We start from the raw sequence: 15,167 nt of genomic DNA, 5'->3' as shown, positions 1-15,167 counted from the left end.
TTTATATAAGGTAATTTTCATATTCGATGAGATAGTCACAGTTGGAATAAAGTTTTTAACGTTTAGCTAAACATTGCATTGTAATAAAGTTAAAAAATGCAAAGAACTCATACATAATGACATATATACATACTAAGAGCTAATGCGCTATTGTCGGGTAATTTCCAAATAAGTCTTTGTTCGTCTAACGACTTGGATATAAGGCTCGGTAACTTTCTTCTTCGACTGTTGCATAAAGATTTTTCTTGGTAATCACCTTTCTTGATTTTTCCTTTTATGATTTGTTTTTATTTCTCGTTGTAGTACACGTTTTTTTATATATAAGTTATAGGTATCCTTATAGGTTTAGTAGATTAAACGACAATTTTATTGTAACTCAAGAGTCGCAGACAAAATCCAAATATAGAAGACGACCTCCATGGTCGAGTGGTGTGTACACCGGTTTTCATGGGTGCGCCACTCTGAGGTCCCGGGTTCGATTCCCGGCCAACTCAATGTAGATTACCATTACTTTTCTATGTTGTCTTGGGTCTGGGTGTATGTGGTACCGTCGTAACTTCTGATTTCCATTACACAAGTGCTTCAGCTACTTACATTGGGATCAGAGTAATGTATGTGATGTTGTCTCATATTTAAAAAAAAATATATTTAAAGAAGAGGAGGTCCTAAAATATTAAAGTTTTAAGTAAGTAAAAAAGAAGCCGTAATTTTCTTATCCTTTCTATTTTGTGCTATTTTTTATTTAAATATACTAAATAATTAACAAAAAATTAAGAAGACAATGTCACTAAAGTAATCACGGTTTCCTATTTAGCCGAAGTCATTGTTTTCTCATCAACTTGTATTTTTAAACACGGAAAGAAGTCATTACTAATAAGTAGGTACTCGTAATTCCTCTTTGACGAATTGATGGCTAAAATTGTTCTAAAATTTCAATTGAATTGGCCAATTCGAAGGTCGAAGGTCTGATGAAAACATAAATAACCATTTATGATAATCGTTGATGTCATTAAGTCTTGGTTTAGTATACCTATTGAGTTAGGTGAACTGGAGCATTTTCAGTAATTTAAATAAGGGAGAGATAGAGAGGTAGAGATTGTCACTAACACGAAACTTTGAGCACAATCAGTAAACTGACCATATTTACGATTCAGTTGCTAGACTTGACCCACTACTAAGACAAGTAGAGTAAGTGAAAGTAAAAGCTTGTAAAATTTAACCCTCTAGTGCACTCGCATATTGGATATATGGATAAATATGGCATGTTATATATTTAGAGGCGAGATGGCCCAGTGGTTAGAACGCGTGCATCTTAACCGATGATTGCGGGTTCAAACCCAGCCAAGCACCGCTGATTCATGTGCTTAATTTGTCTTTATAATTCATCTCGTGCTCAGCGGTGAAGGAAAACATCGTGAGGAAACCTGCATGTGACAAATTTCATAGAAATTCTGCCACATGTGTATTCCACCTACCCGCATTGGAACAGAACATAAAAACAGTATCAAATATTAGAATTTTGTCATTTTCAAAATTAGATTCCAAGTTTTGAATTGAACGATGTGTAAAAAACGTGACCCAATCTTCAGCTTCAAGTAGAAAATAATGGAAAGCTAAAATAGCATACTAGACATAATACAATACTTATCACTTTATTATAACTATTATTTAGTCAGTGACCCGTTAAGTGAGTCTGCTTATTGCACTTTATCGACATCCCCACTGTCCGCTGCGACTTCAAACGAACCGTGTGATATGGACTACATTTCACGCTTCAAAGTAACTAATTTGATTATTTACATTTCCCTTGCGAACAATAAGCTAGTATCATCCACTTTTATCAAACGTGTGGTTGTTACCGTATGTTACTGTAAGTGACCGTTTCGATATAATTAGATGATTAGGAATAAACTCTATGAATTATGTTCTTTTGATAGATATTGATAGAAAGAATCTCACGAAGACTAATAACACTTCTTCAAAGCAAACACTTATTATGGAGTTCAATCCAATTTGTCAAAAATTTCAAAAATATGTTTTGCCTTTCGGACTTATTTGAATGCTAATCGTATCTCCGTGGCAAATTGTGAGCATAAATGCACTTGAAAAGTTGGTCTTTCGTCAGTGGCCCGTTTTTTGGGTACCAATGCGAAAAAAAACTATCATAAAAACGAACGAACGAGGCCTTCCGACAATGTAAAAATAATATAAATATATAATTTGTGCATTGCAGATATAGGACCCCTTTGCTTGTAGTTTTTTTTAACTGGTCTGTCTAGAAAAAATGTTTTTGAAATACAAGAATCGCTTGTGATTCGCTGAGACCACATTGAATCAAAGACCCACACCACTGTCATATATGCCCAGGTTTGCTAGGTGTATTACCTAGGTCTTGATCAATTGAGTTATCTAATGTCGTATCAACTTCTACATCTAGTTTATGCTTGACAGACGTGTCATAATTAACACAATATGCTTTCAGGTATTTTTAAGTTAAAATATTTTAAACTTGAAATTAGATTTTTACTTTGAAAAGGAAAAAGTATTCAGCTGATTCTTTGCATTAAGCGATAAAGTTATCTTATAGTATAATTGTATAACTCATAACTTATAATAATCTAATAAAACATCAAGCTCGACCATAGTAAAATTTACTACAAGCAGGTAAGTATAGCTTAAGGGTGAAAAGAGCTAGTAACGAGATGCGCTGAACATAATAGTTAGATGGAGAGCTCGATGTAAAACTCGGGCGGACAAACGGGCTGACCTAGTGGTGGCGGGTGCGTTGAAAGCGACATCGTCGTGTAATGATAGTGGCAGGGAAGGTGGTCGTTCTGGCGCAAGCAAGTCGCGTCAGTGAGTATAGTGCGCGCGCACCTCGCCATGCGAACACGCTCACCACATGGCGCGTCGCCTGGCGCTGCTTGCGCTGCTGGCGTGCGCGGCGGTCGCGAACCGCCGGCCTTTACGATCCACCGATACCTCCGATTCGCAATCCTACGATATAGTGCTTTGGGACGATTATGATGAATCTCTTGAAAAATCTCTTCCAACACATGTCACATTCAATCCCCAAACTAAAGTGATAGTTAGGAATAAAGTTCCCAAGTTTAACGTGACAAAGAAAAAAACTAAAAGTGATGAGAAGATTCAAGTTATTAAAACTACAATAAATATTTCGAGTCAAACAAACTTTATAGTGACTAAACCACCTCAATACGTCGAAACGTTATCTAGTTCAATTTCGCGTCTTCCCTACGAGACGTTTACAAATGTAAATAAGCTATGGATAGATAGTGCAACTCAGACATCGAGGCCCAGTTCAAGGAAGCCAGTAAAGCCTCGGCCATCGATATCGACATTGGCGCCTAGTACAAGAAAGCCGGTGAAGCCTCGACCATCGATACCGACATCGACGACGAGCCCAAGAAAGCCGGTAAATCGCCGGCCGTCTACACCGCCATTGAGGCCTAGCACACGAAAGCCGGCAAAGCCTCAGGTATCGATATCGACTTCGACTCGACGCCCGCCTAAGACGAACAGCCCTCGGATCACATCGACGACGAGGCGACCACGCACGAGCACGACACGACCTAGTACTCGTCGGAAATTAAAAACGACAAAAGTGACATGTCCGCCGAAAAATCCAAGTTGGTTATCGACATATATTCAAGATAATAATTTAAAAAAAACTCCGAAAAATGAAGTGAAATCAGGTTGGTTAGTAGGTAGGTTCTAACATAAGGATACTTTTTAACACGGTAAATTGTAATTAACCTTCAATTATCTATTTATTTATACGTAACTCATAAACTGTATCAATTAAATATGCATGTTTTCATCTTTTTTTATAATTTTTGATACATGGTAAAACCTCATTTAATTTTGATGCTTATTAAACCAAAAATTTAAGATAGGTATAATCATTTTTAATCGACGTGTATCAGAAATTTTGTCTTTCGTTTTTTTTTCAAATTCTTAATGTAACATCGTTATTTTTACGTTTTTAAAAATATAAAGTTGTAGAATATTATTCTTTTTTGGAAAATCTTAAGAATAGTAATTGTGCAGCAGATTAGTGGATTCTTATTTTTATTCCATTATACGAAAACATGATTCTTCATCCCGGCCTTACGTGTATTAATAGATACTGGGAAGTAGGTCCAATGAACCTGGGATCTCGAAACTGACCTGTCTTAAGCACAATGATCGGGTGCAAGCATTGTTCTGGCGAACTGATCTTTTTCTCATAAAATATCCACAGACAATATAGTATAATTTCTGTTATTATGATTTGCATTGTTTTAGAGGTGCATGTTTATTTTGAGAGTCTAAAAGATATCAAATTAAAAATAAAATTAGTGTTTTCAGCGCATAGACAAGAAAGACCGAGATACTATATGTTAAAATCTATAATTTATAGCATGCCCATGGTTTCGTTCTCTTAGAATCAGATTGCTCCACTATAAGAGTACATACATACAATATACATATGTATATACTGAAATGTTATTTTTAGATACTTAAATATACCCTATGTGACTGCTGGATAAAGTAGGTTTCGAATGGTGAAAAAATTACTAAAATTGGTTCAAGACAAAGAAATTTTCCCACAGCTAAGAATATTAGTATAAATTATACACAATATATATTTTTTTGAGTTGCGTATTGATTGAGATTTAAGAAAACTTATCGACCGAACAGGAAAAGCGATTATTTTACACGTAACATTATACACGTAAAAAATGATGTCAAACCAGAATCATAACATTTTTTTGTAACTTAAAGACCCATTTTAATCAGGTTATTTTATTTAATTAAAAAAACGATCGTTTTACATCTAGTCGTTACATATTTACTTTACTGTCCATTAATTGTCCTTTACCTTACTTAGAAATCAAAGGGTCAAATGCCTTTTGAATCCTAAATAGGAAGCCAATGGTATCGTCCGAGTTATAAAAAAGTAAAGTAAAGTAACAGCCCGTAAATTTCCCACTGCTGGGCTAAGGCCTCCTCTCCTATTAAGGAGAGGGTTTCGAACATGTTCCACCACGCTGTTCCAATGCGGGTTGGTGGAATGCACATGTGGCAGAATTTTGGGGAAATTAGACACATGCAGGTTTCCTCACGATGTGTTTCTTCACCGTCGAGGACGACATGAATTACAAATACAAATTAAGCACATATGTATAGTGGTGCTTGCCTCGGGCAAGCAACCCTTGAACCCATTGAACCCGAAATCATTATAACCACTGGGCCAGAAATTGAAAATAATAACCGTTAATTATAATAGTAATAACGTTGGCTAAGCGCAATCATTAATAAACCCAGTAAACGTCTCTCCCATCCTATAACCACTATAGGTGTAGATCGGAAAAGTTGGTAGCAGATACTGGTGGTGTTACTTTATTTACTCAAAAAGTCACTTTATTTACGTAGTCACATATCAGTTTTACTATATTAAACGAAACTTGCTTTCATAATGTCAATTCACAATGATACTCGATTTATTTATGATACTTACTGAGTATAAGCGTAGGCATCCCCTAGTGTGGGGCAGATTACGAGGTAGATGTTTTAATATTTCATCTTTTTAATGAAATATAGCCATCATTCGATGACCTCCGTGGTCGCGAAGTGTGTACACCGGTTTTCATGGGTACGCCACCTTGACGTCCAGGGTTCGATTCCCGGCCAAGTCGGTGTAGAAAATTCATCGGTTTTCTATGTTACCTTGGGTCTGGGTGTTTGTGGTACCGTGGTTACTTCTGATTTTTCATAGCACAAGTGCTTTAGCTACTTACTTTGGGATCAGAGTAATGTATGTGAGGTTGTCCAATATTTATTATTTATTATTATTATTTTATCAAAAAATCTCTCTTTGACATCTGCGAAATTAAAATGGCAACATTAATGATAATATAATTCCCTTCGTAACGGATACGTGAAGTATAACGCTTAATTACAATTAATAAACATGAGATAGGCTTAAAGTACTAAAATACATTATAACATATTCTCTTGCACATTAATATACTTAATACTAACCCGTGTCTTATGTTGCCTTTCTGAAATATTAAAAATGATTAATGATGTAAATGGTTGTAACGCGTGTTTTTTATGAGTTTTTAGGTTATGTTTTCAAAATTAAGTATATTAGTTACAATATAACGATATTAACTTATATATTTCATTATTAATTAAATGCTTCTTTATACGTGATGTATAAAATTGTAAATTATTGGACACATAAATTTATTGGAAAAAATATATAAATCGCATTAAATTAAACCGTAATCAAATAAGATTTTATTGATTTGTTATATATATTATATAGTATAGTATAGTAGTATAGACCATACAATACTCTTTTTACGGACTGGTACTGGGACCGTGGAAGCCACTATTAAAATCAAGACAAAAGTAAACACAAACTAACTATTCTTACTGATGAATATTGTATTGCCATGTTCCAGTTTTAAGTGGCATAAGGGACATAACTTCTAAGATTAAAAGATTGGTAGCGCATTTGTGGCGTAAAAAGAGGGTTTCATATCTTTTATTTTATTGCCGAAGTCTGTGAGCGGAGGTAATCACTCAACTTGAAAAAAAGCTATTAAAAATACTTAAAGTTATACAAGTACATGTGTAGGTATTATAAATGTGCATAATAAGCAACATCATAAAAGTAGATTTCTTTTCGTGTCTTATGATAATTTCTATAAGATATTGCAGTAGATATGATCGCAGTCTGCCTTTTCCATATAATTATTAATTAACATATCTTCGTTCTTTCTAAAATAGAAGAGCATGTGCTTTTAACGAATGAAGTTATAAAATATTTGTTATTTGGTTTCGATATGCCAGCAGGCATATTTGGATTTATGAACATTTTCACAATCCCAAATATCACACAGTTACTTCAAGGCGTTGCAGTATATTTATATTATATTTTAGAAATATATTTGGACTGAATAGTGTGTTACCAGAAAAACCAACCTCCTTATAAGCTTTAAGCTTAACATAACCGTACCAATATGTATATGTTATACGTACCGTTTTGAATGTGTCAGGCCTACTTTCAAGCTACGTACTTACCTATTTCCCTGTGCCTGAATCACTCCAAAAAGACCGATAGGACAGATATGACCGAAAAAGTCATTAGTTACATAGCATCTCATATACAAGCATCTCACTGGGATGAAGAAATAATCTTTAAATGTAGTCTTCGAATCAAATTTTCGCTGTCTATTAATTATAATGAATGATTGAACATCCTGTTAGAATCACTTTTTTTAAGTATTTAGTTAAACCATAAAATTAACAGGGATACTGTAAATGTTGGACCAAGATTTGGAATCAATTTTACCACGCTACCCTAATGTGGTAGAATATTGAAATACACAAGATGCTGCATTATTTCACGATGTTTTTTATACAGGCGATGATTTATAATTACAAATGAATAGCAATAGCTGCGTGAAGTTCGGTCAGATTAGAAACCGCAGTCATTGCTACCCCACGTATTTTCATCACTGGGACATTTTGACTAAAGTGTAGCTATACCTTTAATTTTTATTATTATTATATATTTGTAATTGTTACATAATATTTTCTTTTGTTGATTAATTTTATTATTATAGTCATAAAGCAAAAATTTACATCGCCATGACGAGACCGTCACGGGCAACTGAAAAGTGAAAACTTGTTAGCTTTATCTGTTTAACAAGTGTATATATTTTAATTGTGAATGAACTGGTACATTAAAACGGTTTATGAAATTTATGAAGAAGAGAAGAGAGAAAATAAATATATTTTACTTCAAGTTATGATAAAAATTACACAGAGTAAAATAATATATTATTCTTAATGATTCATTTCTAACTAGCGACCCGCCCCCGATTCGCACGGGTGCAATACTACAGATTTTTTCGTGATTCTTTACTATTGTACCATGTATTATATACAAAAACCTTCCTCTCGAATTATTCTATTTATTAAAAACCGCAATCAAAATCCATTGCGTAATTTTAAAGATCTAAACATACATAGGGACAGACAGAGGTAAGCGACTTTGTTCTATACTATGTAAAGTAAGTAAAGTAACAGCCTGTACATTTCCCACTGTCGAGATAAGGCCTCCTCTTCCATTAAGGAGAGGGTTTGGAACAAATTTCTCCACGCTGTTCCAATGCGGGTTGGTGGAATGCACATGTGGCAGAATTTCGATGAAATAGACACATGTAATGATGTGAAAATAATCTTATTCAAAACTATCTACAAAATATAAGAATTTATTTCAAACGTGTCGTTTTTCACTTCACTCAAAACAGAAGTTTATCAGTACACCTTTTGTTAACTTGCAGAAAAACTCACCGGTACTTGTATAACAGGCTCGCAATCCTTAGCTAACGTTTTCCTCAAACTAGCCGTCTTGTTTTGCTTTTAATTTCACAACGTAATTTTATAGTTGTCATAACTTTCAAACAACTTTTAAAGATATCTTGATCATATAGATTGTTGAGTCCAATTAAAAACCAACATATTATTAATTAACACTGATGATCTATACACAAGAAGGCATATCACTCGATGTTGAATTAATTATTCTTTATTAAAATAGATTTTTAGAATATAATATAATATGCATTTTGCTGTTTTTAACCTAGCACACTAAATATTTCAAATAAGAACATCACTCACTTCTCCTGCTAATAATAAAATGCTAATAATTTTACTTAGAGGGGCGCGCCTTCGTAAGTGATAAATGATGATATGATGAAAAATAGATCTATATATATAATAAGTATAACTCACTAACCACGTGGTAAATTCTTCAAATTTTTTACTTTTTGGGTGATGGCTGGTTATTATTATAACATCGGTTCATAAAGTCCTCGTTGCCATACAGAAATTAATACTAACAGCATTTTATACGTTTGTAATGTAAACCTCTCATTTATTATTTCATGTAAAATTTATAATAAATCCTAATAATAATCATGGATAATGTACATAATAAATATTAACTACTGCTTGTCTAAAGTACAATAAGATAGTTGTAAAGGTAGATTTTGTTCTAACGGCCCAAGAAGGAAAATTGTAGACGCATGCGCAGTCCCGCACCGGCTCCAGTTTAAGCAATCTTGTGCTACCTACTTTGCGTCCTACTGACACATAAAGTTTCACCTTTTTATAGACCTGTGTAATTCCATTGGTATTCATTGAATTTCTTATTTTACGTTTAGTATTTTTGATCACAAAACCTATTCACTGTTTACATTTTCTTATCACCATTATTTAAAAGGTTCGTACAATTTTATACATATTATCATATATCTTTAATAGTTATCAATAATATAGTAATTGCAATTTATTTGCAGGATTATTTTCCAGGCTTTACAACTGGTTTGTACAATCAAAAACAAATTGGTTGAATGGTGGGTGGTTCGAAGAGAAGGCAACTACAACGACTACACCGTACCCTCCGTCAACATCGACGGGCAATTGGTTTCAAGTATTCCTCGATTCCGAAGATACAGATAGTTCAACTGTAGTTAATGAAAAGGGTAAGTTAATATTGGATTATTTCAAATAGATATTTTATCCAAAAATATATTTATAAATTTTATATCTATTATAACAATTTCAGTAAAAAAATCCGCGAAAAAATCTCTCAAGAAAACATACAAAGGCTACCAATTACTAAGAACATACCCAGACTTGCAGTGGAAAGTGCATTCGTTGTTAGATTTGCAGGAAGAGGCCGATGGGTCGGGTCTAATGTGGTGGACCTCTCCGTCTCTCAACGGCTCAACTGATCTGCTCGTTCCACCCGATTTACTAACTGATATCAAAAATCATTTAAAATCGTCTAAAATAGATTTCGACGTTGTTATTTGGGATTTGCAGGTAATTTTTGGGATTGATGAGTTTTAGAGAGTTTTTTGTTTTTATATAGTAATTGTAAGTTTGCGTTTTAGAAAGCAATTGCATATGAAAACCCAAAGCTTTCGAAGAAACAGCGTATTGAACTAGAACAACTACGCGGTCATCCCATGACTTGGAGACGGTATCACCGCTATGCCGATATATTGAGATATCTCGAATACCTACAACACTCCTATTCTGATATTGTTGAACTGGTACCGTTGGGTCTCTCTTCAGAAGGATTACCATTAGTGGCGGTTAAGGTAACGTACCGTTGTAATAATAAATTAATATTAGTAATTATCTACCTTCAGTTTTTGTTAAACGTTATAAAACATAATGGCGCATTTTTGTGTAGTCTAAGCGAACAATATGAGAAAGACATGTTAGTACTTTTGATGGAAAAAATATAAACAAATATTCAGGTGTTACAAGCCCCAAAAAGATCCAATAATATTAAGATCCAATTTTCCTCGGTTCACAGAAGTTATAATTCTAAACGTTTCGTTCCCATAATCTTTTTTATTTTCCTCCAATGAAAATAGGTCCCAGTGACGCATACCGTCCTAAAATAAATCAAAATATTCAATAACAATCAAATTAATTTCTTCGTTAATTTGAAGGTATCTATTCCAAAAAACGAATCGCAAACGAGAGATTCCAACAACAGGCCTCAAAAGAAGAAATGGAAGTTACGATCACACATGAAACCAGCCATCTGGTTGGATGGCGGCGTTCATGCTCGGGAATGGATATCGCCCGCAGTTGCTACTTGGATGTTACATAACTTAATAGAGGGTGATAAAGGCTTAGGTTTGTATTGTACATCACATATTATGATGAACAAAATCAATGTATTTTATACTTCACTCACTATACAGGAAATGAATAGACAATATCTTTAGAAAGTAGTTCAGGTGTAATCATGTAAATCGCTACAGTGATATTTTTAAACATGTAACTAATAATATATTATTTTCATTTAGTTATACCAAATACCTCGTCTAAGTTTAAAAGTGTATTAACCTTATTTATAAAACATGATACATGATTATCGAATACTTTACAATTCAAACTCAATTGTTTTCTATAATGACCTCTTCATTAAAGGAAACAATTGATATTTTATGCTTATTTATTGATTACAAAAATAGACCACCAGTGGTTCTATTTAATATAATTATATTTTTTTTATTTTAAATGATTTGGAAGAGAGCAATGAATTCTCAATGTGTATCATCCCCTCTTACACACAAAGATATCCCTTAGTAGTTTGTTTGTTTAGTATCAATAGTGTCGAGTAATTATTAATTTGAATATACGTTAAATTTCTAAAGGTGCTGATCGCGAAATACTCAATGTAGCTGACTTTTATATCATGCCGGTGATAAACCCTGATGGCTACGAGCATTCGCACACACACGATCGACTCTGGAGGAAAACGCGATCACGAAGCCCTGACCATTCGGATGATTACTACGTCGGATGGTACGTAAACAATAACATTGTTAGTAATGTTAATGATATGTCGTACATAATAGGCTATTTTACTGGTTTTTAAAATCCATTTTATATTATTTAGTAGAAGTTAAGGAACCCAGTAAAAGTTGTGTTTTTTATTTCTAGTACATATTTGCTGAAAAATATCATATTAAAAATTCCATATTTAAATAGCGCGCAAAATGCTACTTGGACAATATCTGCAATGGGGTCGGTGACGTCACTTTTCTGTATTTTAATCTGTGGTACAAAAGTAGAAAAGCAAAGTTTACAAGAAAGTGACTTCATCATAAGCCCGGCCAATCAGGAGCGTTTTGAGTCACGTGACAAACGTTTGAAAAAAGGCATTTTTATTTATGGATTTTTGATTTGAATAAATTAAGTATTATTTTCAACTTTCGTTAGTAAATAACCATTTTAAACTCGTAAAATACACTGATTACAGTAATTCACAATTTATTTTTCGCATTGTCAATTAGCCTATTATAGTTGAGTTTCCACCAAAAAGGTTTCAGGTGTCAGGAAGAGATCGTTTTAGGAGCAAGACGTTCTTTGCAAACCGTTGACCTGCAATATATCCTACATATAATATTATAAATATGTACTAATAAGACAGCACTTGATAGTATTACTTGTCACACTTTATTATCGTTTATTATCTTCACGTTATACTTACGGCTGGAAATTATATGAAATCAAAATAAATATACTTAACGATAAAACTGGTTAAAAGTTGCATTTTCCGTATAGAGTGTAATATACGTTCGCTCATTCAGCATATAAATGATCTTAAAGTCTAGCGTGTAACCGATTTCTTTGTAAATACTGTTAATAAAAATTTGTAAGATTTCTAAAGTAAAGGAAGTTAGTGAATGTGTTTAATGTATCGCAATGTTTAACTTAGATACTGTAACAGTGCCGGTTTCCTGTTGCTGGAATGTTGAAGTGACAAATATTAAAATAACTGTTATGTTAAGAGAAATTTTAAAGTTACCATTGTTATCTTGTGTTTGAGATTTTGGAATCCGTTACAGTTATTCAAGACTGTGTTCTGCGGTTACATCTGCATGGAAGTACCTATTTTGCTTTTGATTTATTTGCTTCATTTATGACATTTAATAGTAATATGTAGAAAATATTAACATAGAGCGGCACAAAATAAATTATTTTTTATTAACTAGTTTTAGTGTCTTTATCGTAATAGGTTTATACTGAACAAGGTACATAGCTTTTTAAAGTATACTCATTTTAAACACACACTCATTTAACAAATTCTATTTAATATTTGAACATAAAGTGTAGTGACGAATAATTAAAAACTTCAATCATTGAAATAAAAATTGTAAGTTAACCGTTGCGGTTTGCGAACAAACGAGTAACTGGAAATAACTTTATAAGTCTATTATAGGTATATGATGTAAATAAAGTTTTTGCTTGAAAAATAATGACACTATGTATTTCAGTGTATGAAATCGATAATGAATTAATCGATGGCTATATCGATTTTTAAAATCGCAAAATATTTACCGAGTTCAACAATGTTTCACAAAAAGAACAGCTGTAATGTTATTACTATGTTTCTTTATTTAATATATTAGTTCACGCTGCGCGTTATCCATCAAACTGCTTGGGAAATTTATACATATAAAGACAAAAATAGATATCTAGATAAAATTTATAATGAGTTAGCGACCCATGCCAGTTTTGCACGGGTGGCCAGAAGTTTATTTTTTTAATATTTTTACCTTTTCACTGTATATTTTTTATACCTAAACCTTTCCCACAAATCCCTTTATCAATTAGTGAAAACCGCATGAAAATCCGTTCAGTAGTAGAAGTAGACAGACCCGGTCAGGGACTTTGTTTTATAATATGTAGTGATTGTAAAAGTAAAAATGATTATTTCTTGCAAAGGTTTCCTTGGAACTGGGGCCGTACGGAATGTGTGGGTGTGGATGCGGATCGTAATTGGGATTACCACTGGGGTGAAAAGGACACTTCTAATGACCCTTGCGCGGAAAATTACGCCGGTCCCCACCCATTCAGCGAGCCAGAGACGCGGGCTGTTTCTGAGTTCTTGGCAGAACGCAGGGGGCAGATAAAGGTATATGTTATCTAAATTTCATTTTTATTATAAAATTAAGTTATTGGTAACTAAATAATAACCATTTCAAAAGTAAATATTAGTTTTGTTTTGTTTATTTTTTACAATTTTGGTAGATTATAAAATATTTCAAAAAAATAGTTATAACAGTGATGATGTTTTTAGATTAAAAGTTAAAAATGTTTCATATGGAAGTAGACCGACGCCGCCGTCTATGGTCCAAATGTTATTTGTGAGTGTGTGCATATCCTTTTACTCCGTGTACATAGGCGATCGCAACTCGTTGTCGTAATAATTGACCACTTAATGGACCGTGTGATATCGCTTTCTTAGGATTTCACTCGTTAAACAAAAATTGTAATAATCGACATTGTATACGCTATTTATATAGATTTATAATAGTATTTACTTTTTTTACTAAATAGATGTAACTCAAATGTTTTTTTTTTTTTTTAAATTAGTATGTGAATCACGTAGATATATTTTTGAGTCCGCCAGCGAGACAATTTATAGCTCGCTTAAAACCGAGGTAGACCGCATATTGCTCGGGAAATTGTGACGGAATACGGTATTTGCCCACATCGTTACTTTCAAAACATTTTCTACTTTGCTTTCGACTAGTAATTCGCGATATTGTTATTTATTAAAATTTCTTATTAACAAGCATGTGAGGAAAAAGTCATACCATCGTATAAATCATATTGTCATACCAGGTTTTATGACATCAATTGCCTTTAAAATAGGCATAAAGCAAGATGGATGGGCCTGTCTAACTTTCGAATACTCTTACTTTATATATAAAAGATCCATGTGTAATTTTATTTGCAGGTTTATATATCTTTGCATGCGTACTCGCAAGCTTGGCTCCTGCCAAGCTCTCACTCACACGCGACATTCGCTGATGATGGAATGTTGATGGAGATGGGTAAACTTGCGACGGCTGCTCTTGCTGATATGTATGGAACCAAATATCAGGTACACGTTGTTTTATTTAGAGAAAATAATATTAAAGCACCTTTTTTAAAAACTAAAACTAAAATATCAAATAATTGTGCTTATATAGGTACATATACAGATAGCCTAAGCATAAATTACATAAATATATATATTTTTTGTAATCAATAGTATTTTTTATCAAAGAACGTAAGACTGGTTGATTTTAATTGATCTTTGTGATCTATGTGTATTTTTTCAGGTAGGAACAGCTGCGCAACTCCGACAGCCAGCTTCAGGGATGTCCCACGACTGGGCAAAAGCTAGAGCTGGAATTAAATTCTCTTATCACGTTGACCTCAGAGACTCTTTTGGACCATATGGTTTCCTGCTGCCAGGGTCACAAATAGTCTCCACAGCTCGCGAGACATGGCAAGCTGTGAGAGCAATTGTAGATAATCTTTCGCCTGACCTTAAATAAACGCTGAAGTATGATAAGCAGATATTACCAAAACTTAAATTATTATAAAGTTGCGTGTTTTAAAATGAGGAACCATTTGGCGATGGACGTGTGGAAACCAAAACGTAATATCACTGTATATCGTCAGGGCATTACAGTAAATTATTGACAGGCAGGTTTGAATTATAGTTTTCTTAAGGTTATTATTAAGTAGTAATTTAATGTCCTCCCCTATTTTAA

General features: G+C 33.4%; 1 protein-coding gene across 2 annotated transcripts; it reads left to right on the top strand.

The window, feature by feature from the left end:
- The first annotated feature begins 2,834 nt into the window (after positions 1-2,834).
- On the top strand, positions 2,835-15,167 carry LOC124533800 (carboxypeptidase A2-like). Of its 2 annotated transcripts, none has more exons than XM_047109318.1 (9): positions 2,835-3,716; positions 9,384-9,569; positions 9,653-9,912; positions 9,984-10,193; positions 10,554-10,743; positions 11,268-11,418; positions 13,345-13,534; positions 14,363-14,509; positions 14,730-15,167. In XM_047109318.1, the coding sequence occupies exons 1-9, from the start codon at positions 2,903-2,905 to the stop codon at positions 14,946-14,948; spliced, it is 2,367 nt and encodes a 788-aa protein (XP_046965274.1). In that variant the 5' UTR covers positions 2,835-2,902; the 3' UTR covers positions 14,949-15,167. The 2 variants fall into 2 exon arrangements, with proteins under 2 accessions (XP_046965274.1, XP_046965273.1); XM_047109317.1 differs by having other exon boundaries at positions 2,835-3,728.

The sequence above is a fragment of the Vanessa cardui genome, chromosome 11, assembly GCF_905220365.1.
Source record: "Vanessa cardui chromosome 11, ilVanCard2.1, whole genome shotgun sequence".
NCBI classification, from domain to species: domain Eukaryota; kingdom Metazoa; phylum Arthropoda; class Insecta; order Lepidoptera; family Nymphalidae; genus Vanessa; species Vanessa cardui.
This window is presented reverse-complemented; position numbering and strand designations above follow the sequence as displayed.

Coding starts and splice junctions, on each gene's coding strand:
- LOC124533800 (XM_047109317.1), top strand. CDS start 2,903: ATGGCGCGTCGCCTGGCGCTGCTTGCGCTGCTGGCGTGCGCGGCGGTC. Junction 10,194..10,553: donor TACCATTAGTGGCGGTTAAG/GTAACGTACCGT, acceptor GTTAATTTGAAG/GTATCTATTCCAAAAAACGA. Junction 11,419..13,344: donor GATGATTACTACGTCGGATG/GTACGTAAACAA, acceptor TTTCTTGCAAAG/GTTTCCTTGGAACTGGGGCC.